Genomic DNA, 25110 nt, shown 5'->3' on the forward strand with positions numbered 1-25110 from the left:
TCTTTGCAAAAGATCTCAATTTTAAGAGTACAAACTTCAAGCCAAGTTTCTCTGTTAAATGAGTGAATGATGAAACTTAAGATTTTCAGATACAAGCATTTATTAGCTTTACATGTTGAGTAAATGTTATATTGCTACATAACCATTATTCTATACAATTTCTCTTTTACAAATGTCAGGCCATTGAATGTGATATTTGCAGTTTCGACGAAGAATCGAAAAGACCAGTTTCTAAACCGTTAGCTACTCGCACAGTAGAGACAATGACTTTACAAATCAAACAAGGTACTTACAAAATAAACTTGGTTTTCAAACTTTTGAATAACCGTTAATCAGTATATTTATAACAAATCTCGGGATGCGTACAATACCAATCCCTCGCGGATAATGAACCCTGGGGTTTTATCCACTTTTAAGAAGGAACGTGACCAAAAGAAGAACCACGCCCTGATAAGATCAGACCCCTCGCGTCATACCTCCTTCGTTTCAGACGGGGTTCGGCTCGGGAGCGTCCCGGATGGAGTAAATGTGTGTGTTCCGGCGCGTCTGGGTTCGCTGCCGCTCAGTAGTACGAGCTCAGGTGGGAGTGGGTGGTGGGATGCCTGGTCATGGCTGACCCGGGGTAGATGGGGCTGCTGGGCGAGTTCCAGTACGGGGACGGCGGGCTGAAGAAGTTGCCGGGGGAGACGGACATGGGTGCTGGGTGGCCGCCCATGAAGTTCATTTTGGGCTGGTGGCTGTGGTAAGGCTGGACGTAAGACATCTCAGTCTGGTACTTAACGATCCCGCCTTCCGCCGAGTGGTTCTGGTGCGCCTGCGAGATGCCCTGGAAGTCGAACTTGTAGGCGTAGCGCTTGCCGTGCACCTTGGTCATGATGTTCTTGTCGTAGTAGTAGCGCAGGGCGCGGCTCAGCTTGTCGTAGTTCATGTTGGGCTTGCTCTTGCGCTCGCCCCAGCGCTTGGCCACCTCGTCCGGGTCGGTCATCTTGAACTCGCCGTTGGTGCCCTCCCAGGTGATGATGCCGGCGTTGTTGCTGTCGGACAGCAGCTCCAGCAGGAACTGCCACAGCTGTATCTGCCCCGAACCTGGTAGAGGTGGAAAAAGCAATGTTAAAGAAATCCGTTACTTGCTTCCTGAAATGCGCTGTGAGAAGTGTGGATGAATGCGATCGTCTGTGTGTTGAGTTTTGAATCAAAGAGAACAAAACTAAAATATTTCAGTTCCAGGACCTTGGACAGCGCCTCCGTCTTCTTCTTTAAATAGTTTTATTGTGGACGGCGGTCTGCCCCAGTAACATTACGCTAACATTGCAATTTTTTTTTTTTAATTTGTTCCAACAAATGTGACCTTTTCACTGTGTGGCTTGGAGTAAGTGACAGACGTCGGGGCAGAAACCTACCCACAGGCCTGTGAGCGCTGGGGTCAGGGAGCTTGTACGGACTTTGTTTGGCTGTTCGGTTCTTGGATGAGCTGAGGGCCTGGCCTTCTGTGAGGAAAACAGCAGGGCAAACAGTCATTTCGATGAGAGGGAAGCCGGATTTTCGTCAGAGTGTGACGGTGATGCAGTTCTGCCGACGGGTGTTGCCTGATTTGGAGGTTTGAGAGCATGTGTGCCAGCCCTCGCTCATGTTGCCAAAGCAGACAGTGTAAAGGCCTCATTTGTGTGATACTTTGGTCGGTTTATCTCGTGGAGGTTAGATTCTCACCTGGGTTGGCTAGCCGACTGCTTATGGGCCCTAATGTCTGATACGGGTCTGCGAAGAAAAAAAAAGTATATTTTTTACACATTTCTTACCTTTTTCAACCTTTGTAACCGCTTCTCAAATGACTAATAATGACGTGGTGCAGAACGCCTTCATCCCCTTCCGCTGATAAAGGAAATACAGGCTGCAGGACTCTTTGGGTGGCGTTGTAGGTTTTTTTTTTTTTTTGGATGGACTGTGTGATCGAACACCACCAAACCTATTGACCTTCCCACCGGCCTTGGAGAGCAGCTGGCGCGACCCTCTTAAACCCTTGTACACGTCTGTCGTTAAAGGATTTTTTATAAAACATCGATCAAGATAGATCTCCTGAGATTTCTGCCATTTTTAAGCAGGAATCCGCGTGCTTTGCGGGTTGTAAAATAATTTTGGTAAAAGGCCTTCATACCTTGGACAATTCTTGCAACGGGCTCTGTAACTCTTGCGCTGTGTTGGTGCTCCATGGAGGGACCTACAAAATAAAATAAAATCACTGAGTAATACTTTGCTCCTCAGTTGCGGCCATAGATTAGAATTCACGATGTCTATGAAAGACCCTTTGGTTGTTCATAGAAGATGGATCCTGGAGTAGATGGAGCACGCTTTCGTCATCGTACCTTTCGGCGCTGGACTCATGGTGTTTGCCGCCCAGCTGTTCCTGCAGCTGATCTCCTCAAAACCGCTCTCTGCACACAAGGAAAAAGGATGAGACTAGACGTTGCCCCGCACGCGGCACGAAGAGGCTTTGAAGTGGACCGTAGGCTGGTTCAGCTAAAGTAGGAAGGAAGTCAGTCAATGGAGACCAAGATGCTAAGAATTTGGAGGTCTGAAGATGACCCAAAAAATCTCTTTTGTCTGGGCCAACCCCTGTTGCCACAAGATTGTGAATTGTGTCCCAGGAGTAGGACCCATACTCCCCATTTCCTGCGCCGGTGCAGCTGCTTCCTGTCTGAAACTGCCTGTTGAGTTTTGAACTCATCGTTTTTTCTTTTTTCTTTTTTTTTTGTCAACTGAGGCCAGTGTTTGGCCAAAGATCCTCTTTGAACCTCTTGAAACTATGCCACACCGTTCTGAAACTCAACTCATTTTATTCGTTTTTTGCTCTCATTTTGTGTTTGGCTTGAGAGCCGTGAGCTGTGAATGACTCTCAAAATGGAAATTAAGGCAATACCATTTGAAAACTGAAAAAATGGATCTTCATCTTGCGTTTAAAACCTGATGATTTAAGCTGTTATGGAACGACAGAATCTTCATACTCAATGGTTCAGACGTATCCTCAGCCAAAATGCAAATGGCCCTGTGACTGATCTGCTGTCAGATTGTTCATCCAAATCACTCAATGTGTCAAGTGTCATTTTGCCATTGTACCCGATCCGGAAAGGAGATAATAATGACTTTACACCAAACACTAGTCAGACACAATAAGCAAGAGGAGAGCCGGATAGAAACAGTAACTGCTGAGGCTTTTTAAATAAAGACTTGACGATCTCACCTGCTTTCACCTGTAGTCTGGGTTGTTGTTGTTGCTGCTGTTGTTGTTGTTGTTGCTGTGGGGGTGGGGATGGGGGTGTGGTGTTGGTAGGAGTTGTGGAGTACGAGAACGTCGGGCTACCTAAAGCAAAAAACGACAAAAAAGGTGTAGATGATATTGTTTCTTTAGATGGATCACACAGTCATCCAGCGTCCCACAGTAGTGTCGGTGTCATGAGGGGTGTTGTGGACTGAAGAGTCGACTGCAGGGGGCCTTGCTGGAGTACCGGTCCGGCTGTTTTTGTCCTTGTGTTGTTACCTTGAAAACTAGACTGCAAAATGGCCGTTGCCTTCTTACCACTGGTTTGCAGAAGCAGTAGCCAAAATCTTGAGGACGTATTGTATACAGAATACAGGAAACCTGCATCGGCTTCATTAAGGACGGCAACAACCCAAACAACTGCAGCCTCCAATGACATCACGTCCTGCAGCTGCTGGTGAGGGCCCCTGTACCAGGTCAACTGACCATGGTACCTTTTCGGAATTTGTTTTTCGTGAAAGAATTTAAGGTTATAAATTCTCTGAAATGTATTCATTTATCTTCATGAGTATGAGAGAAATTCAGAAATTGTAAACACCCATCACAATTTTACTCAAGAGAGTAAAACAAACATACACCGTTTAAACTAACAATAAAATGATTTATGATCAATCAGTTTACTGTTTTAGTCATTTACCATCCAGCATTATTATTACCGTCCTCTTTATTGACATCATTTTAGTGATACGTATCTTCCTCCGAGTTTATTATGGTCACGCTGACACACTATATTTTACACGATATATCTATCAATAGATATAAATGGATAATTATCGACAGATATGCAGTACCGGTCAAAAGTTTGGAAATACGTCAATTGAATTGAATGAGAAAATGTGTCTGAACTTTTGACTGGTACTATAGCTATCTATCAATATAGATGGAGAGAGATCTACAAATAGAACATATATGTGCGGCGGGTCTTACTCTGCCGGAGGTAGCTGAGGTGCGAGAGCAGGATGTCTGCGTTGTAGGCTGACGTGAGGCGCATCATGTCCTCCTTGGTCATCTTGCACAGGGCCTTGCCGTCCAGAGCCTGGAAGAGCACCACGTCCACTTCCTCCAGCACGTACTCCTTGATGGCCCAGTCCAGCCACTGCCTCACGTGGTCCTGTGTCCACACCTCCGGGTCTGGCACCAGACACACAAAGAATGGTCCAGATATTTATAACAGTGTAATTCACCTTAGACCTCTGTCTAAGACTCGTACGGACCAGATCGTTCTGTTACATCCCGACATCTGTTTCAGTGTGTGAGATCGTGTCCCGGAGTTAAAAGTTGAAATATCCAACATTTTTGCCTTCTGGATTTGTCACAATGAAAATGTAGTAATTGTCCGTTTTTCTTAACAAGTATATACGATAACCCTTATTTAGAGGGGACATTTACAGGAATGACTGCAGCGTAGATAAAGTGCAAACAAGACGTTTCACCTTTTTTTTCTTTTTCATATTTCAAAAAGCAAAAAAAAAGTCTCAGATCATTTTCTATAACACGTATGGAGGTTTGTAGGATATGAAAGTGCAGAATAACACCAAATGGAACCCCAAAATGAGCTCCACTTGTGATCGTGATACTGATTGTGAAGTTGGGTGGGTTTAGTCATTCTGTGAAAACAAAGCCTGGTTTAATAGAATTACCTGGCAACACGTATTGATATACACGCGATATAATTCTACTTTTTTACTTCTTTCGCTGGTCTTTTAGTTGCCTATACTTAGTGAGTCATTATATACACATCACTGATGATGATCCATCTAGAATCTCTGAATGTCACACTAATGTCGAAAATATCCTTTTTTTTAATAGAATTTTCTTTATACTGCCGAGCCCTTGTTGAAATCCATGTCCAGGCCTCTTTGCCGCGCTAATCTGATTCAGGAAGTTAAGCTCATTTCCAGGAGCAAACAATGACTGTGAAATGCCCGTAATATTAATCAGAAGCTTATATAAACGGCGAAGAGACGCCTCCACGCCCTCGTACACCGGCTGTCCTTGTACGTGATGAAACGTCCGTGTATTATGGAGCGGGATGAAGCCAGATGGATTCCACAGATCTGAGAGAGGCGAGGTCGGGGGGGGGGGGGGGGGTTGACCCCCCCCCATATAGACTGACTCACAGAAACGCTCCGCTGGGAGCTTTGAGCTCACCGTTAACGGGTAACGGTAAATGATGTCACAAGGTTGGTCCTCAGATGCTGAGAGGATGAAAATAACTTGGACTATGACTATTTGGATAGTAGTGACACATTCATTCATTCATTCTATTTCCAGTTTAAAAAAAAAAGAAACGCTTGCACCCTTAGTTCCCCTGTTGATAAAATAACACGTTTCCCCCGAGATTTTATGAGTGTTTTCAACATGTTTGACCTTAAATATCCTTAAATATCTATACGTTTCATTTGAAGAGACCTCAGTTTAACTCTCAATGCACTTCCTGTGGCTCCCAGCCTGGCTTTAAAAGTGGGACACAAATAATTATTAACATCGGTCCCGTGTGCTCATTAAGTACTAAAGTTCAACTGAAAAGTTTTCTAATTTCATCCTTTCTTTTGTTTTTTAGGGAAACTTGCAGGTACTTTGATTGTTTTCCTGCTGTCGTTTTATGTGTCGCTTTAGGAATCAGGAATCAGGAATAGTTTATTCCACAGGCCAGGCTGGGAGCCACAGGAAGTGCATTGAGAATTAAACTGAGGTCTCTTCAAATGAAACGTGTAGATATTTAAGGATATTTAAGGTCAAACATGTTGAAAACACTCATAAAATCTCTGGGAGGCATGTTAAATAGTCCAAATAGTCATTATCATCCCCTCAGCATCTGAGGACCAACCTCGTGACATCATTTACCCGTTAAAGGTGAGCTCAAAGCTCCCAGCGGAGCGCCTCTGTGAGTCAGTCTCTCTCTCTGGGGGGGGGGGGGGTCTAATAGAAATATTAGGGCCCTACTAGTTAACTTATCGCACAATCCGGTCTTAATACTTCTAAGTTTGTAGGTTTTTATTTCAGGCTGAATGAACTTATAATTTCACATTTTACAGCAGTAATACAGCAAGCAGTAGAAAATACAGCTCTACAGAGGAATAAGACCTATCACCTTTTTACCAAAATAATATTTGTGAGTGGAACATTTTGTAGTTATTTTCTCCTCGCACATCTATGTCACGTTCACATTTTAGTCTTCACACGTATAGCAGCACAAATAGCATTCCTTTTAAACCTGCTGTCAACAGGAAACCCGCTATTGTTTATTTGTGTCACAGGAGAGCAATGAGGGGCAAGTTTTCAGCTCACCTGCCGGAACGATGACCCTCTTCTCCTCTGTGGGGCCGGCGGGCGGCGGCGGGGGGGCCGCCTGGGGGCTGACGCGGGGCTCCGCGTACGTGGATTGGTACGGCATCGGGGCCCCGTCGCTGCTCACGTGTCTGGAGCGCTTGGCGACGCTGCAGTCCACGGGGGACTCACGGCTGGAGCAGAGAGACAGAGAAGAGCACCTTCATCAAGAGAAGACCTCGGGGAGGGGGCGGGGGGGCTCTTATTAATTACAACAATACAAGTAACAGACCAGTGAAATTAGTAGAGTTCATGTGCCTTGGTTACTTTCCACCACTGGCGTCCTGTTGTCCTTCAGTTAAAGCTAAAAACTCCATGATTACCACATCTGGAATTTAAACATTTCCACTTACGATGGACGCTAATGGAGAGAAAGAAGGGACTTTGAGGGTCTGGAAACCCCCCCCCCCCCCCCCCCCTCCCCTTCTGGACCGGAACGTGACAACTCTACAGTCAGACGATGCGGGAACCGGAGCGCCCCCCCCCCCCCCCCCCCCCCGAGGCCTCGGCCTGACTCACCTGCTTCCGTTGACGTGTTCGCCTCTCTTCCCAGGGTTCTGGGCCGCCGACCCCACCCACTCCGGCTCGGTGGGCTCGGGGCTCTGCTTGGAGGCGTGGCCGAACCCGCCGGGAGACGCCATGTCGGCCTTCATGTGCACGGCGGCGTAAGGCGGCTCGAATATGGGCTGGTCCTCGCTCACCACGGACAGCGCTTCCTGTCCGGCAGAGAAACAGCGGTCAGCCGTTAAGTGAGCCGGGGGCCTCTTTTTCCTCCTGTTTACTCTGATGTGTCAGAGCCCCCCCCCCCCCAAAAGCTGTGAGAGCTGTACGAGTGATAACAGCAGCACACAGTGTTTCTAAAATCTCACTTTCACTGGAAACACATCATCTGAGTGTCTGTAGGAATAGATTTGTGACTAAATCCAGAACCATATAGAGACTAAGAAATCAATCAATTGCAGGATAAAAATTGCAGAATGATTTGAGTGGCTTGTTGACTGGCTTTAATACTTTGAGTGACAAACTACCAGATGAACAAACTTTCTGTATTTGTAGTGAACTACATCCTCCCGTTGAATTGTTTCCCATTCACGCAGTATTCCAAACATGTAGAACGGCTTTGAGCTATTCTGTCGCTGACTTTAATGTGAATGTTTGTAGTTGTTATTTGACGCGACACGTGACAACTGACAAAATGTGGGTCATTTTAAAGAACTTTTTCTTTCGCGGTCCTCTTGAATCGGAGCCGTGACACGTTTTTCTTATCTGGTGCTTATCTTTTCTAACCTTCAAACAAAGCGTAGCTTCAGCAGTGGAAGTGCCCTGTGATTGGGTTGAAACTCTTAAAGGTGCGTCAACTCGAACCCCCAAAGAGAAAGCTGCTTGAAAGTGAACTGCACAGGCAGTGAGGAGGCTTTCTAACCTCAAAGAACATCAGTTACCTTAACCACAGGTTTATTTTGTCGTTAGGGTTGGTTCATGTTGCAGTTAGCTAAAGGTGGAGTCTGATTGAGATTTAAGTCTGTCTTCCTGTGTTCGGCACCAGCAGCGAGAACTTAAAAAAAAAAAAAAAAAACCAACCCCGAGGTGGCACTTTCATGCTGCGGCGTCTGCTTCTCACGTTGAGACGAGTGCACGTTGAGACGAGTGCACGTGCGAAGAGTGCGCGTCCGAGTGGGTGCGAGTGCGTGTTTGTTTAGAGGAGTTGAGCATTGTCTTCGGGGGCCGTGTACGTCAGCGGCGTGCTTTGTCAGTGGCCTACAGGAAACCTGGCCGCCATGTGCAGAGGAACCTTTTGGCACAGGCCAAGGGAGAGGAAGTGGAGGGGAGGGGGGCACAATGTAAAAATGTGGGTCATTTTAAAGTTGGAAAACAACCCTAAAGGCTAGTGGTGAGGAGGGGGGGCTGTAGCCCTGATTGAAGTGCCGCCTCCGCATTGTGTTTTCCTTTCTTGTTTGTTTCTTTTGCCCCGTGTTGGGTTTTTTTAGCTCCCTGGTTGCCCGAGCGTTGTAAAGCGAGTCTTAATGACACCGTGGTGGCATTTCCTCGAGGCCGCAGACGAGCTGGGAGAGAAGTCCGCAGTGTGGGGAGGATTTCAGCAGCCTGGAAGGGGCGTGTCCTGGGCTCCGTGAGACATTGGACACGCCCCATTTTCCTTTTTTGTTTCAACAAAGGTTTTTAGTTTTAAAAAATAGATTTCAAAACCAATCTTGGTATGAGTTTCTGCTATTGATATCGGATTGGTTATATTTGGTGTGGGCTAACGTGGCTAATGTAGCTTATAGTGGTAAACTTACAGATTGTTTCGTTTCTAAGTCTAACGGCGATTCAATTGACAGCACCTGAGGCATCTTCTTTTCTCCTTATATTGCAGTTGAATCTCCCTCAGGAGCCACAAAACACTAACAAGTATATATTTTGTTGTCGTATTTTCAAATGTTGAATACTGCACTCATTAATTAAGCTATTTTTCTTGTTGTTTGCTTTTAGGTGAACGTGTTACGGGGACTTCACACCCTCCACAGCTCAGTCCCCTTTACCCCAGTCCTCGTGCCGCCATCAGGGGCCCGCCTGCAGAAGTGAAACAGATAAATCTCTCGTGAGAAGACGCGCGCTCCTTGATAGTTCCACGTTTCGGTGCTCAGCACTCAAACTGTTGATTTTGATTTTTATCGTGACTCGCTCATCGGACACAGGTTTGAGTAATAAGTGACGAGCTCACGCTTTCACAACAGCGAACACGCAACCCCGCTCTTTCTACACCCCCCCCCTCTCTCTCTCTCTCTCTCTCTCTGCACACTAACTTACCAAAATGTGGCCTGACCGCTGATGCCACAACTGACTTCCTGTTCAATGTGTTTCAGCCTGTTGCTCAGTGACACAAAGCAACTTGTTTTTTTGTGCCTCGATGTCCTACAGTGCGTCAGTTTGATGGTAAACACGTTTCACTCTGAGCCTTCTGCCATGAGTTTAAGTCTGCAGCTTTGCAGGTTGCACCATGAGTGATGCTCACGACACGGATGTCCACTTCTTTAGAAGTGCCTTTTTAGAACTCAATGTTCTTGTTTAGTTAAAACATCGAAATATATTACAACACCGCGTCAATGGTAACAGTTGGTATGTTGTGAATCGACATGGAGGTTAAATAAGAAAACTAAGAAATCTTGCCCTAGTTGTCCCATCAAAAGTGAGCAAATATATTTATCTATAATAATTTTAAAAAGCCAGCCTTTGCTTTTACAAACTGGAAGTGTCTTTTTTTATTGACAAACAACTAATCGAAGTTCTATCGACTAACAAACGGATTAAACGACAAATTGTGGTTCCCAACAGGTGCAGGAAACATAGAAATAGCAAGAGCACCTTTCATTTTTTTCTGAAGGATTATTTTCCCCCCTCTTAAGACTAAATGCAACCGACGGAAATGTCACCAACTACGCGATTATTCTGCTTTGGAAACACCGACGGCCTCGTGTGTTGCGTGTTAAAGAAGCTGGGGGGGAGGGGGAGGGCATCGGTGTGGCCCTGAAACCTCGGTGAACTCCCACGAAACGGGCCGCAGGCCCCAGATCCAGTTGCGCAAAAGCAGTGCGGGCCGAGGCCGCGTCTGAGGCGCGCGGCAGAAAGCAGAAGTAAAAGTGAAGGCATGACGCGAGCAGCTGCGCTTTCTGCTGCACAAACAACTGCGCGGTTTCCACAGAGCTCGGAGCCCGGCAAAGCGCACGAAGGGCCCACCCGCGAGGCCCTGCGTGAGGCCTCCGTCGGGCCTCCGTGGGCCCTCGGCGGGGCCCGGTCCTGCGTCACAATGTCGCTTTAAATCAAAAACAATGCGACGCCTAAGTTTGTCCCCTCTGTGTTCTTGCTGGGGAGGTTTTTGTTGATCTTTCGACATCTTTTTTTTCTCTCTCTCTCTCTCTTTCTCTGCAGTCCATGAGCGGAAATGAGTGCGGAAAGTCTGAGGTTTGAGACAGGAAGCCTGCTGGGTTCAGATAACGACACCTGACAAGTGCTCCCGTTTGCAGCTATAAATTATACTTAAAATAACCTCAAACGCACAAACTGCTGCGACACAGTATCTGATAAAAAATAGCTTAATTTTTTTTAATCAACCAAGCATCCAGTATTTTTTGCCAGTATGTAAACAGCTAAAACACGACTAATAAAATACAATACTAAAATACAATTTGTATCATTAAAATTAAAATGCTGACTTTCTGAAACGAAAACCTGCAGTTGTCATAATTGTCGTGCACGGGTCTTATAATTACCCCTTATCACGGCATAACAAATGAATAATGTAACTCGACATTGAATTACTTAACAGTCCAAAATGCACCAATAAAGCGTGTAACATATAGCCCAAATAACTCAATGAATCAAGACAGAGATTAGTTAAATCATTAGTTCCTTGATCCGCCGACGCCCAGTTTGCCTAACAAATGTTTCTAATATACGCTTTGGTTTAAGTAATTCGTTATAATGAATCATTCATAACGATGTAATTAATGTATTTATAACTTGTCGAAGTTAACTTATTCGGATGGATGCAAGAATATTCTGATGCACAAATAGCAATAAAATACCACAGGCCAGAGTTGTAAAGACGCACATTCGTTAAAACGACGATACGAATTCGTATATTCGACATAAACGTCGTCAGATACAAACGTTTGCCCTTTTCTCTCGTTGCGCAACATTCTGTTTTTAATCAGTTTAGGGCCTTTATTTCTAGCTTTTAACCTACTAAAACGGCTCCGCTGTGGTGGTTTGGAGAGGATTAACACAGGATACGAGTTGTAATAGAGTGAAAAGTGAAATACCAGTCATCTGATGAAAATGGATTCCGCTTCTTTTACAAAGAGGCTCTCGCTGGGTCCAAGTTGGTCCGTGGCGCCTTTTAGCGACACCTGCCTTGTGCGCACCAATAAAATCCGGCATCCCCTCATTAACTTCGTTAAAAGTTCGTCAACCCCGACGAAGTTCAATCATTTCTGTCCCCGGGCGTCATTTATGTTATTGCACCCCAAGTTCCGTTTTATAGCGCGGTGTGCAGCTCCTAATAAGAACTCCAAATATACAAGAAAACCCACCAACAAAAAAAAAAGAAGTCAAAACGGGTTTGGAAGTCCTGTCTATCGCGCGTAAGCGGCCACCAATTAGTGTTTATATGCGAGTGTAAAGATGTAGTGGTTAGTTGTGTTATTATAGAGCCGACATACAACCACGAACGGGAAGGAAGAGGAAATTTTGTACAAGAAGGAAAGAGTGGGGAACTCGCATCACCGCCGTGACTCTCTCACTCAGCAGAGTCCGGGTGGGTGGCCGCCTGTCATTCTCTCCAGGTAAAAGCTCTCAAACACGTACCTTTATCGTACAGTCCATTGCAGCAGCCTCGAAGTCTTTGTCATTTAGTCGTTTTTGTCAATGTCGCAGCTAATTTAGCCTTCTAACCGCACTTCAATGCATGCAGGGGTGCATTGGCTCTATGGCGCAAACCATTGCAGTTGCATTTTTTTTTTCGCTCACAGAACATAACCGGATGATGCGTTTTTTTTTCTCTCTCTCTCTCTCTCTCTCTCTCTCTCTCTCTCTCTCTCTCTCTCTCTCTCTCTAAATTGGGAAGTGAAGTCACTGTTAAACACTGAAAGCACCGAAGCTGCTTCTCATGGAACCGTGACTTATTGTTCAGAAGGACAAATAAAATCCTCTGTCGTTTGCCTGCCAGCATCTTCCAGGAAGGCCGAATGAGAGATTGTATAAACGCTCCCTCTGTAACCTTAAAACAAATCCTAAGGGTTTTGTAATAGTTTAACCCCAGTTTTCGATGCATTTAAAGTGTCAAAAAAGAAGTAATAATAATAATAATAGTTACAGGACCTGTACTTTTGGATCCATGTTATAAATGTTCGGAAACGTCACATGGGACACAAGCATATAAGACAAAATACATACAAATGTTGCTTTAGATATTATGGGATAGAAATCTTGCTTATTGTGTTACAAAAAAACAGAGGCTCTTAAGATAAGACCCTCTTGATTTGTCTGACTCCCACTGCTGCAAGTTAACTTCACATACACATAAGCATGTTACAAAGGACTCCAGATTGTGACTCTCCTCTAAAATAAATAAAGGTCATTTGTGTTTAGCTCTGCGTATGAATAAGAGTTATAGCAAGTAAACACTACTTTTTGTGTTAAAACAAACATTTGACGTCTTCTAACTTCCAGAATGTTCAATGAAATATAATATTTAAATAATTAAAGAAAATGAACACAAATAGTCATCCGGTCCAGAGGATACTCTAATCAAAAGTGCATCAGCAGGTAATTCCATTTTAGGCCTCACTTCCTGTTGCACAGCTCTAAAGCCATGTGGTAAGAATAGTGTGCCATCTATAGCTTTTAGTCTGATTGTGCTCATGATAATTTAGCAATTTTGAAAGAGAAAAATAAGTCATAGCCCAAAGGCCCAATGAAGATGCAAAGTAAAGTGAGTCACATGAAAAGGAACATGTCAATATTTTTATGTTACAAATTAAAGTATAAATAAAAGTAAATAGTAAAATTAAATACAGTAAAATGTCATCTTATCAATTCTTTCATATACTTACTCTTGTTTCATTTATTCTTACTTTTCTATAAGATAGGTATCTCCTGTCATCAGTGAAATTTCAATATTGCTTTTTATTTAAAATTGTCACAAAATACCTTTTTTACAGTCTGATACTTTGTCTGACGTTTACTTTTTCAAATGATCCAAATACTTTCTCCTTGAATACAATATATACTGATCCGGTCCAGTAAAAAGCTATAAAGGTTTAAAGTCTTTGTTGTACCATTTTTAGAAGTCATTGTATTAAAACTGCATTGAGCCCAATTTAACTTGATTGAGCCGTCTCTAATACTTTTATTGAGCTATGTTGTTGTAAAGATAAGATCATTATTACCCAGAAAGCAGAAATGCAAAGAAATAATGTCTTTTTTTTACATTACATTACATCACATGTCATTTAGCTGACACTTTTATCCAAAGCGACTTACAATAAGTGCGTTTCAACCATAAGGGCACAAACTCAAAATAACAAGAAATCACAAAGTGCACGTGAGGACATTAAAGGGGGGAATTGTTTCAGATGTCTGGCTGATTGGATGCTGTTCGCGGGCTTATTGCGGCGTGACAGTCTAACTCCAGCTGTGACCCGCGCGTCGGAGGGCCCAGGTGGTTGTTAATCACCTCGTGCTGTGTCACCTTATCCCGGTCCAGTCCTCGTCTCGAGGTCTCGGGGTGGGGCTCCCAATCACGACTCCAGTCTCGCACCGACGCGCACGATTTCAGCCGGCTCCACTTTTCCAGATGTATGTGTGTGTGTGTGTGTGTGTGGGTGGGTTCGTGCTGTTTGTTTATACAAGGTCCTGGGCTCGGCCTTATCTGCTGCAACCACTCACGCCGTGATTTCGGACTTTCTTCTGCCAGTACTTTTGGCGTGTGTGTGTGTGTGTGTGTGGGGGGGAGGGGGGGGGGGTTACGGGCCATTGTTTTGTTGAATGGCTTGTAAAGATACAGAGTTGTTTTTTGTTTTTTTTCTTCCTCCCACCTCATTAGAAACCGACTGCTTGATTTCAAAAGGCTGCACTTCATCCCCACCCAAAGCCCGGCTCAGTTATTTAGTCCTCATGTTATCAGGGGATAAAAATAACACATGGGTGTTCTGACTGGGTATTATCCAGCATGTAATCGTTTCTTCATTGGGGTTCTGCCGAATCCACAATGGGCTTGAAGTTGCAGAAATACGCCTTGGTAACCTTTTATATATTGAAGAATATGTATCAATAACTACCTGAACCGACCGTGCTGACCGCGAACTGACTGATATTTTTTTTAGGGCTACAAGTATATTAGTTGTATTCCGTGTTTTTTTCTGTCCTTACGATCAGCTTAGTCCCTGACAAACGGAAAAACACCCTAAATCATTAAATATATTACGTGTTTTTTTACACCGTATGCAGTTGGACGTGCTGTTTCCGATCTAATCATACCTCCTTTAAATATCGATAAATGATACATTCAAAATATGCGAATGTAACTGACCACATTCATGCAAATACTTTTGCTACTTAAGAACAATGTTAATACCGAGTATTTTCTATTCTATTACTATTACAATTCTGCTGTTTTCTCTCACACAAAACATTTAGATTTACTTACTAAATCAAATGTAGTATGTAGTAAAATGTAGTATGTATGGCTCCACATTTTAATGTTAATAACGAATATGGAAGCGTTTAATGACCGGGGTTCTTCCGCTGTATTTTATTTTGCAGTTAGGTTACTTTAATTATTTCAGACGTACATTGCAGTTTGATATTGACACTTTAACCGTTGAGCATTTCTTCCACCACTCGTCGGTCTAAACTCGTCGTGATGTATTCCGCCGGAAGATTACGGTGTCAGTGTTTTATGAATGATCGTTTAGTTCGGTTTGTTGTTGTCACTGGGGGGGGGGAGGGCGTGTGACGTCACGGTGTCGCTCGACAAAAAAAAACGGTCACGACGCAGAGCGGCCTCACGCGCCCCTCCCACCATCCGCTGCGGTTATAACGGGAGCGCGCCGGCCGGAGGGCGAGCACTCGTGCAGCCGGTGAATAAAGCGCGTGAGAGAAAGAGAGATGTACTGGGACACTATCATCAAACCTGGAGACAGAAGCTCAGACGGCAGGGACTCAAAAATAAAGGTAATTTGCGGTTTATTTTCACGTTTATCGGATGGAATGCAGACAACCACCACGAAGGAATCTAATGGGCTTCATATGACCATGAGAATGGCATTTGCATCGTGAAATAAGAGGATGTTTTGGGGGTTTTTTTGCTCTATTTTCTGACATTTTGTACTTTTCAGAATGAAAATGATCAGAATCACACATAAAAAAAACTTCATCATTGCCATAAAAGCTCATGTAACATAGCACTTTAACAGAGAAAAGGTGTAAAAAAAAGCCCCCCTCACAGATGTACTGCTATGGTTTATGGTTAGCAAACTTACATAAAGTGGCAGGGCTTTTCATGTTGCCTTGTGCTAGATATTAATCCACGAGGAGAGTTGCCATGAAGCTGTAATCACGGAGTCTTTCCGCACAGATGGAGATTTGCCAGACTGGATATTACACGGAAGACTTCAGGACGCAGGAAGTGCCGGCCGGCTTTGACTTTGCATCTTATGGTGAGTTCAGTTTTCTTCTTTTTTTTTTTCTTCTTCATCACTCATGATGCCCCGATGTTTAGACCCTCAGCGGCGCCCTGACAGAGTTATTACTATTTGTTGTATGTTTGTCGCAATCTGTTTCCTCTGAACCTCGGGCAGCTGAAGGACACAGGAAATATTTACGCAGAGAGTCTCTTCACATCTGTCAGAGCGTTCTCCATGAGACCTTGACACCCGGGATAGTGGGGTGCTGCTTTGTTGGGTGTGCGTGTGTGTGTGTGTGTGTGTGTAAACGCTTGAATGGGCTGAGGTAGGCAAAGACAGACAGAAACAGGGTGGTCAGGTTAAAGACACTCCCATGTCTTCCCTAATCCTTTCCTCCAGACTTCCTCGTCCAACAGATTTAGAGTACCCCCCCCCCCCCCTCCACCCCCCATCCCCCTTTCCCCAGACCTCCATCACTACTCTGTCACACTCCCTCCGCTGCGTTTCCTCCCGTCTCTTCCTCCCTCCCACTCCCCCGTTTCCTCCCAGCTGCCCACCCCCCAACCTCCCATCCACAGAGCTGAAAGAGCCTGAGTGTGTTGTGCTGATTGGACTGTAAACAAGCTGCTGTTTTTTCTGTATCAACATCCAAACTTTCAAAGTCACTCCATCTTGCCTTTCTTGCCGAGTTTAGTTTCAGTAAATTGATTAAATCTTTAATAAACCTCCAACTTAAAGGACACCACCAATGATTTGATGCTTTTGTTTTAAGCACACAGATTTTGGATCAATAGCAGTGTCTTGGTATTGTTTATTCTTCATGGTGAGAAAATCTACTTGTGGAGTCTTGAAACATGTTTGAGATGCTGTAGAAGTTAAGTTAAGATCATTCTCAGTTAAAAAAAGAGTTGCACATCTCATGTTGGACTTCCCCCACATTAGCCAAATGCAACTATTTATACAAACAAAACCTGTCAATGATAAACTGTATTTTTATTTTAAAAACATCAATAGGTTGTTGCATAATCTCTGAAAGGGAATTTCTCTTTCGATGATGATGAAATCAAAGAACTTTAATCAATGTTGAGTGTAAACTATTGGTGTGGTCCTTTTACGAGCCTGCAGCCTCTCTCTCTCTCCGGCCTTCACCCCCACCCTCCCTCACTAACTCTCCCATCTGTCTGCGTTGTGTTGAACCTCCAGACTACCCTGGTGAAGACCTGTCTTTTCTGTTAGACAGTAAAGCGCCCGCGCAACAGCAGCAGCAGCAGCAGCAGCAGTATGTGGCAGAGAGCAGCTACCCGGAGCCACCCAAAGCTTCTCACCCGTACGACATTAAAGGTGAAACCTCAGAATAAATGAAAAAAAGAACACACACACACACCTTTTATGGTGGGCTATAACAAGCCAGGTGCTCTTGCCTCATCTCACAGTTGCTTCCTTTGCTCTTTCTGGCAGCGAGCAGCGACGACACCTGCCTCTTCAACCTGGACTCCTACCAGGAGTTCAACTGGTGGGCCTCCTGCTCGCACGGTGAGCGCCCGCGGTTATCAAAGGGCTGGCATTTCCCCAAAGGGACGTTTCGTCGTGGCTGACTTTGTGTTTTTGGTGTGCAGACGGGCTGACGGTGGACCAGTCGCCAACTGGGTACCAGGAGCCCCCGCAGACGTACCAGAGCCTGGTGCCCCTCAACGGGCAGTTCAGCCCGGCGGTGGAGGGCAGCCACAGCCCCTTCGTGAGCGCGGAAGGCCCCAGTACGTTACAGGGTAAGCCGTCTCCCTCCGTGGAAAAAAACTACCGCGTGACCGGCGCGCTTTTTGCAGCTCAGGTGTGTGACTCCGCCTCTTTGCTGCAGGTGAGACCGAGCCCAGCTACTCGCGTCACTCGGCTGAGCTGTACGACTCGGACGGGCAGAGGCAGCCCTCGTCCCTCTGGCCCGAGTACTCCTGTCCGGGCTTCACCGCCCCCACTCCCCACCCGCCTCCGGCCCCCGGCCCCCAGGCCTCGGAGCAGTACTGCCCCCGTGTGGTCAAACGCAAGGGCGCACACCCCCAGCGGCCAGACAGGGAGGGCCACATGCCGGGAATGTCCACCTATCCAGGTTTGATCCCTCGTCTCTTCTGAGCTGCTATAAAATTTGTGTAATAATAATTATATTTAGTTAAACAATCACAATGTTTTATTCAACTGGAACTATAGTGTCTACCACGTATTTCGCTAAAGTAAAGGATCACAGAGCTTCTTCGTTAATTGATAATGACAAAAATGTGTTCAGCAACCTAATGAATGGCCTTTTTTTTATTTCATTCATTCAGGTTCCGGTCCAATCCAGCTGTGGCAGTTTTTACTGGAGCTTCTTCTGGACTCAGCCTGTCGCACCTTCATCTCCTGGACCGGAGACGGGTGGGAGTTTAAGATGTCCGACCCCTCGGAGGTGAGGAGGTCGCTCAAAGTGGCAGTTGCGTAGTATCTCATGTGGCGTTATACTTAAACTTGTACAACAGTACATCTCAAAAAGGGAAACATTCACCGTTGTTCGGGGATAAAAACACACATTGATGGAGTGTTTTTTGTTTGTCCGTCGATCCCACAGGTGGCCAAGCGCTGGGGCCAGTGCAAGAACAAACCCAAGATGAACTACGAGAAGCTGAGCCGCGGCCTACGTTACTACTACCACAAGAACATCATCCACAAGACGGCGGGCAAGCGCTACGTCTACCGCTTCGTCTGCGACATACAGGGCATGCTGGGAAAGACGGCACAGGAGGTGTTGACCAGCCTGAACGTTCTGCCCACCAACACGGAGGCGTGGCAGCCCTGCACCGGGGGGGCGGCGGTGGTATCGGAGCAAACCAGCGAAACATGGGCGTCCCAGTAGGAAAAAGGCTTAGCAGGACTTATGGGGCTGCCCTTGAGTACCAGGAGTGCCAGGGACACCAGGTAATCCAGGCGTACCAGGGACACCTGGGGGTACCCAGGCCCACGGGCCTACAAAGGGAACCGCTGCCTCTTCCAGCGTTGGCAGAGCTGCGGTGTTGGCACGTGTGATGATCCAGCCGCTTCATGCACGCTGCATTTCAGGGAATCAAATAATCAGAAAAAAATCACGTTAAGTATTTTCTTAAATCATGGATCACACAGAAACACACGGCACCTCAGACCTAAGTAACTGTGGCACAGGGGCATTTAAAGCATGATACAGAGATTCTTCTTTTGCAACGTCAGAGGCCATATTTTGTCTCTAAGATGGAACCGATTTGTAGATAGTGTTTATATGAACGCGTTGTAGATTTTTGTGCATTTATATTAATAATTTTGTGATACAGAACTCAACTCATGTCTACCTCTGTTGCTAGTCAGAATAACAAAAACCTGAGCTTTTTCCAGGCAAGCACTGTGAACGTTTTAGCCTGTGTGATGATTTGTAAATAAACTGTATATAAACATAGGATTGTGTGATGAGTATCATTCATAAGAAATGCATTGATAATGAGAAAAAATTAGCAGCCTCTTCCGGATCTATGGCTGCCTTCATGTGCTGTGAGTTGGAGGTATGGAGTTTAGACCATATGTGGTACTCATATAATATACGTATATATATTTGTATAATTTAGAGTAAGACTTATGCATGATAAGAGTGTGAAAAGGGCCTTAATACTAGATATTTGCACTTTAAAATTTGCATCCCATTTTCAGTGATGTGTTTCATGCAAGCACCGAAAGCAAATTGACAGCTGAGTACTCATTCTTTCGATTATTCAATAGCGGCGTTGAACGCGCCCTTCCCGTCTCAAGCTCGAGGGGGACGTGTGGAGGAACTATCGACATTAAAACAATAAAATCTCTTTGCACTTAATAGGTCTACAAAATGACTCCCAAGAGTGTAAGGATGACTTTAGCTGAAATGCTGGATGACCTGTCGAGGCAAAAATTCGACGAGTTCGTCGACGAGCTTCTGGACCGCAGGGAAGAGCCGCGGGTCAGGCGCAACAGGGTGGAGGGGAAGAGCCGCTTGGAGGTCGTGGACGTCCTCGTCTCCACGTTCACGGAGCCCGAGGCCGTGCGCGTGTCCGTGGCGGTACTCGAACACATCAACTGCCACGAAGAGGCGAAGCAGCTCGGTGAGCGGGCCGCGGCCTTCGCGCTCAAATAACTCGATCATTGCGACATCGTGGTTGCTCTCTGCTCCCCAGCCGCTCGCGTTAGTTTCCTGTAAATGACGTGATGGTGGACTACCTACTTTACGGCTCCGGCTTTGGCCTTAACACTAATGATTAACAGTGTGCAGGGGACTCTGTGTTCGCTGATGGTCATTATTTTGTTTCCTGTTTTGTTACAGTCAGAGAAACCACTGGACGCCCTTATAAGTCTATAGACTTGCCCTGACAGGAAATCAACTCTAAAAAAGGGCTTAGTCCTGCATACACGGAACTGGAGAAACCTGTGCAAAAACCAGAGATACTGTTTAAATGGAAGTGAGAATGAGCTGCAGCGACATCCTGATCAAGAGGAGCCGTCGCAGCAGCCACTGCAGAATGAAAGTTTGCAATTGTCACTGGAAGAGGTGTAAAAACATGTGTAAAAGAATCAACATGCTTACATCTAAATTGAAATAAAATACAAACATGATTCAACTACAGAAGGATCTTTATCTATTAATGTGACAATCAGCGGCTGATTTGGTCCTATTAAAGTTAAATAATATAAAATATTCTTGAAATCACACGTTTCACAAAGGCGGTTGCTGACAACGTCGATGGGCATTAACTATCCAGGACAGGAACATTGATGAATATTTTCATCATTGAGACGGATCAATGTTTTTGTACTTTGTCATAATAAAGTGTGTCTTTTAAAAAAATATATTGTAGCTCTCAGTGTTTTTATTTAAATAACAGATATGTATAAATAAAGCAGACAAATACCATTTATATATTCTGTGTTTTCTGTCAAAACTATTCAACTCTCCTTGACCTTGGTTGAGGTCATGAAGAACCTAAGGGCACATTCCTGTATAATTTTAGGTAAAGCACCACTTTGAAGAGTTGAACTTACTCAGGCTTTGTTTTTTTTGTACAGAGAGACGATTTGGTGAAAGGCTGATTGACAAAAAGCCCATAAATATACACGCCTGTGACCTGCAGTATTGACTTTACAAGCCTTGTAACCATACAGCAAAAAAACAACTGTGCCAATGCTTGTACCACATTCATCAGGCTTATCTTTGCTGGCCATGAAGCTGCTCTGTGGGGCTTCCATTAGGACAGTGGAGACATTTTCACTGCTTGGAATCGGAGGTATTAAAACTTAGTTTAAATGCAATATGCCTCCAAGCAGTAGTTATTATAAATGTATCGATTATCGTGCAGCAGGAGGCCCTGGTGGCTTCTCAGGACGTCACACATTATCTTAATTCACCAACGGTCTCCAATTACATTGATGCCCCGCCTAAAATATAGGCTGGGACTGAGAAACAGCCCCTTGTGGAACGAGGAGGGTCTCGGCCCTGCTGGAGGAACTACAGAAGAAGTGCTGCGTTCAAATGCTGCTTTCGAATACTGTTACTTGCCATTCGACGAACCCCTCCCAATCCTAGCCATAGAAACATTCACTAGGCACGGACCCACATGCATAATAAGGTGAGATAAGAGAGAAAGTACACTGCAGACCAACCTTTGAATCCGTCCACCTGTCTTTACACTTTTTACATTTTTATGTACGTTATCTTCCAAAACTAAGCTTTATTTTATAAAATAAACATTTGCATAAACACGGTACACAACTTAGGTCGACTTGTTCCTTGCTTTACGTTTGGATTTCTTTAATGGTTTTATGTGAAGCACTTTGAATTGCCTTGTTGTTGAAATGTGCTATATAAATAAAATTGCCTTGCCTTGCACAGCAGGTAGATTGAGTTGATTTAACATATTTGTAATAACAAGATTAATTATTGCTGTATGTGTTGATATTGTTCTTTGCATTAAATGATATACATGTATTACATACTATTATATAATCAACTATGATCATGATATTTCCGACAGCACCTGAAGCGCCTCCACCGGTTTCCTGCGCGGAAAAGAAGAAGAGACCTCACTTTCGGCCGCTTGTGTCACAACTTTTCATCAACAGTTCGGGATCTTTCGGTGAAAAATGCCCCCCAAAACCGTCAAAAGGGCGATTAAAGACGCGTTGGCGGACCTTTCAAATGAGCATTTTAAAGAGTTCTGCGATGCGCTCAGGGATCGCCCCGGAGAGCCGAAGGTCCTCCAGAACAAGGTGGAGGGTAAAACACGCATAGAAATCGCCGATGTCTTGGTAACTACTTTTACCGGAGCCGAAGCTCCTTCGGTGACCGCAGAGCTGTTGAGAGAAATCGGCTGTAACGAACACGCAGACAAACTGAGTGAGTATCAGAGGCTTCGTGGTTTGACAGGTGGAATATCAGACCCAGAACCGTTACTCGGCTTTAAGATGCTTCAACCCTTGCGAGTAATGAAGCTGACAGATGACCGCTTTTATTTAACCATTTGCAGTATCGAGAGTTCTCCACGGGAATGGGTTTGAAGTAAAAAAGAAAAGAAAAGAAAAACACTATTTTACTTGCTTACTTACTTTCGCTTTTGGAGCAGAGGCTCAGCGACGCGTCAGCACTCCCGGGCAGCCACACATCGGTGGATGAGGAAGAACATGCGATTATTATGCAGAATATTATAGTTATTCAGTATATTCTGATGTGTTATACTTCATCTCCTCTATCGAGCAAACCGCAGAGTTTTTTTTTTTAATTTTTTTTTTTTACTGTTGTTGCAGCTGGCCAATAGAGGGCAATGGCGCGTCGACCCATCTGGAGCGCCCCCTCCGTGAACCCCCCCGTAAAAAAATAAGGTATCAAGGAGGGGGCGCTCCAGATGGGTCGATATATGTAAAACGTTAAATATGGAATGTGCACAGTAATGTTTGTAAAATATTATATGTGCGGGAAATATAGGATGTTCCTGCATGTGCACGAAATTTCGAGAGTGTTAAATGCACTTAAGCAACATTGCCCCCATTCTAACATCGACAGGCGTGTTGCATTCCGGAGGAAGTAAAAAGACCGGATTTTATTGCAAATCAGTATTAATATATATATATATCAAAAACACAACACCTAATTAAATCAACCTGGGATGTTTGCTAAGATTTATTCGACTATAGAACATTTTTCAGCAGCCGCCACACCTGTCTGATGTGCAGTCGGTTGCCAGCCCTGTCTTTATTTTCCTCAGATACTTATTTTCGATACAGCGACTGAATAGAGACATTTACACGGCAGACTTTTTAATTTTGTAAGAAAGAAGAAGAACAAGGGTAATTGATATATATCAATTATATATTACGTCCACAGGTTTTCCCAGTTAGGAGTGTGCACAAAACCAGAGCCTCCCCTAAGTGAAATGCAGCTATAATACATTTATTTAAAAAAAACACCTGTGCTTTCCTATCTGGGAATAAGACAGAATCCTTATGGAATTAAGTGATTTTACACTTAAACACACTGACATTTGCACAGATTTTCTTACAAATTAATTAAAGATGATACACATTTAGCTGTGCATTTATTCGCCCCTCACAAACAGAAGGAGAACTTGGTTGAGCAGGAATGCAAAAGAATCTTTAAACGAGCAGTTTTGGATTCTGTGGAATTATGCTTAAACCAAGATTCCAATTGAGAAAGCGAATAAGAGAACATTTCCTACATTAATCCTGTAGCTCAGGTTGTAAATCCACCATGTTTCTCTTTCTCTCAACGTTATCTCAAATCTAATAATGTTGTTCTATTTTTGCAGTGCAAGAGACCGGCGGACAGCCCTCCAATAACTGTGAGTCTTTTGTTAACAAAGAAAAATGAGTTTCATTGAGTTGTAATACGGTATTTACAGTACAGGTCATTTGGTGTAATATTTAGTATATAAGAGAAGATTAGGTCAGAATACTGCCACTGAATTATGTTCACCATCAAATTTATTTGGTAGTTTTGCTGCTGTGGAGAGACTAATAATAGATGAAAGAAGGGGTTTAGATTAATCTACACCACCAGGATTGATTTTCCTGTGTCACACTGCTGAACTTTACATTTATGAAGAATGTGTTTTAACATCAGGAGGATGAAGTCGAGGACCATTTGCAGGAAACAAATTTGACTTTTCTTAGTGTTCTATTTCCACCCTGACAGATGACCTCTTTATTTTCTGTGTGCATGACAACACTAGAACGCTCCATCACAAAACAATTTAAATGTTCCATCAATTTGTTTCAGCCGGAGCAGCTGGTGTGAACACCACGGCACGAGGTGGCAGCGCAGGTAGCGGGACGCCTTCTTTACTAATTTATTTTACCAGGCACTGATCCGATTGTTTAGGAAATCCAGAACGTCCCCATTGAGCCTCATTTTTGTGTTGCTGCACGGTTGGATGTTTAGAACAGGTCCAACTTGCTCTCCAAACACAGCACATGCTGCAGAGCAATGAAAGGAGCAGACGAGTGCAGCATGTTGGTAGTTTGACACTTTTGGGAAATTGTATTGTGTCGTTGTGGAGTCATTGTTTCTTCTTTCCACAGAGTCAGACTTTGTGGATAATCACAGATCTGCGCTGATCGACAGAGTGAGCAACATTAAGACCATTTTGGATGATCTCCTCGCTGAAGGAGTCGTCTCCCAGGCGAAATATGATGAAATCATTGATATCAGCAACAGCAGGGATCGGATGAGGAGCCTCTACTCTGGTCCACTGAACGCTGCTGGACGTGACGGCAAAGAAGTCTTCTACAAAATCCTCCAGAGACATGAGACATTTCTCATGAAAGATCTCCAGAAAAATCAATGAATGTTCATTCATTTCAGCTCAAATATGAGTGTAACTGGGCCCAATTACAAAAATAACAATGGGAATGTTCATGTTATTACCATGTCTCAGGGGATAAAGGGGGCGGGCGGGGTGGTAATATTCAAATGACTGACCTCATGTTAGATCTAAATTTGTGGATATTTGTATGAGATGTGGTGCCTCGTCCACCTGATCAGTGATGAGATTTTAATTCAAGTTTGACAATTAATTTGAATGTTTATCAGACAATCACGTGAGAAATGAACTAATTTATATTTTTATATAAATCAAAACATGCTTGATTATCAAGCGGATTTAACCTCTGATTTTTATTCCCATATACGGTATTAGGCTCATTCAAAAAATGTTAATTGGAAATTCATATAAGTTGATAAAAGTCTTATGATTGCTA

General features: G+C 44.2%; 3 protein-coding genes across 6 annotated transcripts; 2 read left to right on the top strand and 1 right to left on the bottom strand.

Moving 5' to 3' along the window:
* Window positions 1–118: 118 nt before the first annotated feature.
* On the bottom strand, window positions 119–12207 carry fli1rs (Fli-1 proto-oncogene, ETS transcription factor-related sequence). 3 transcript variants are annotated; one of them, XM_037454534.2, is made up of 10 exons: window positions 12008–12203; window positions 7163–7359; window positions 6605–6777; window positions 4241–4444; window positions 3236–3355; window positions 2361–2429; window positions 2153–2215; window positions 1708–1755; window positions 1401–1487; window positions 121–1086 (listed from the first exon to the last, which is right to left on the bottom strand). In XM_037454534.2, the coding sequence occupies exons 1-10, from the start codon at window positions 12023–12025 to the stop codon at window positions 563–565; spliced, it is 1503 nt and encodes a 500-aa protein (XP_037310431.2). In that variant the 5' UTR covers window positions 12026–12203; the 3' UTR covers window positions 121–562. The 3 variants fall into 3 exon arrangements, with proteins under 3 accessions (XP_037310433.2, XP_037310431.2, XP_037310432.2); XM_037454535.2 differs by lacking the exon at window positions 12008–12203 and adding an exon at window positions 11464–11970 and having other exon boundaries at window positions 122–1086; XM_037454536.2 differs by lacking the exon at window positions 1401–1487 and having other exon boundaries at window positions 119–1086; window positions 12008–12207.
* Window positions 12208–15181: 2974 nt separating this feature from the next.
* On the top strand, window positions 15182–19472 carry etsrp (ETS1-related protein). Of its 2 annotated transcripts, none has more exons than XM_037454232.2 (8): window positions 15182–15376; window positions 15780–15861; window positions 17032–17169; window positions 17287–17361; window positions 17445–17594; window positions 17684–17929; window positions 18144–18262; window positions 18422–19472. In XM_037454232.2, exons 1-8 carry the CDS (start codon window positions 15311–15313, stop codon window positions 18704–18706), a joined length of 1161 nt encoding a protein of 386 aa, XP_037310129.1. In that variant the 5' UTR covers window positions 15182–15310; the 3' UTR covers window positions 18707–19472. The 2 variants fall into 2 exon arrangements, with proteins under 2 accessions (XP_037310129.1, XP_037310130.1); XM_037454233.2 differs by having other exon boundaries at window positions 17065–17169.
* Window positions 19473–19601: 129 nt separating this feature from the next.
* Window positions 19602–25110, top strand: LOC119197701 (apoptosis-associated speck-like protein containing a CARD). The gene is made up of 5 exons (XM_062565537.1): window positions 19602–19949; window positions 21977–22234; window positions 23661–23693; window positions 24131–24175; window positions 24433–25110. The coding sequence occupies exons 1-5, from the start codon at window positions 19697–19699 to the stop codon at window positions 24696–24698; spliced, it is 855 nt and encodes a 284-aa protein (XP_062421521.1). The 5' UTR covers window positions 19602–19696; the 3' UTR covers window positions 24699–25110.

The sequence above is a fragment of the Pungitius pungitius genome, chromosome 11, assembly GCF_949316345.1.
Source record: "Pungitius pungitius chromosome 11, fPunPun2.1, whole genome shotgun sequence".
Classification (NCBI taxonomy): domain Eukaryota; kingdom Metazoa; phylum Chordata; class Actinopteri; order Perciformes; family Gasterosteidae; genus Pungitius; species Pungitius pungitius.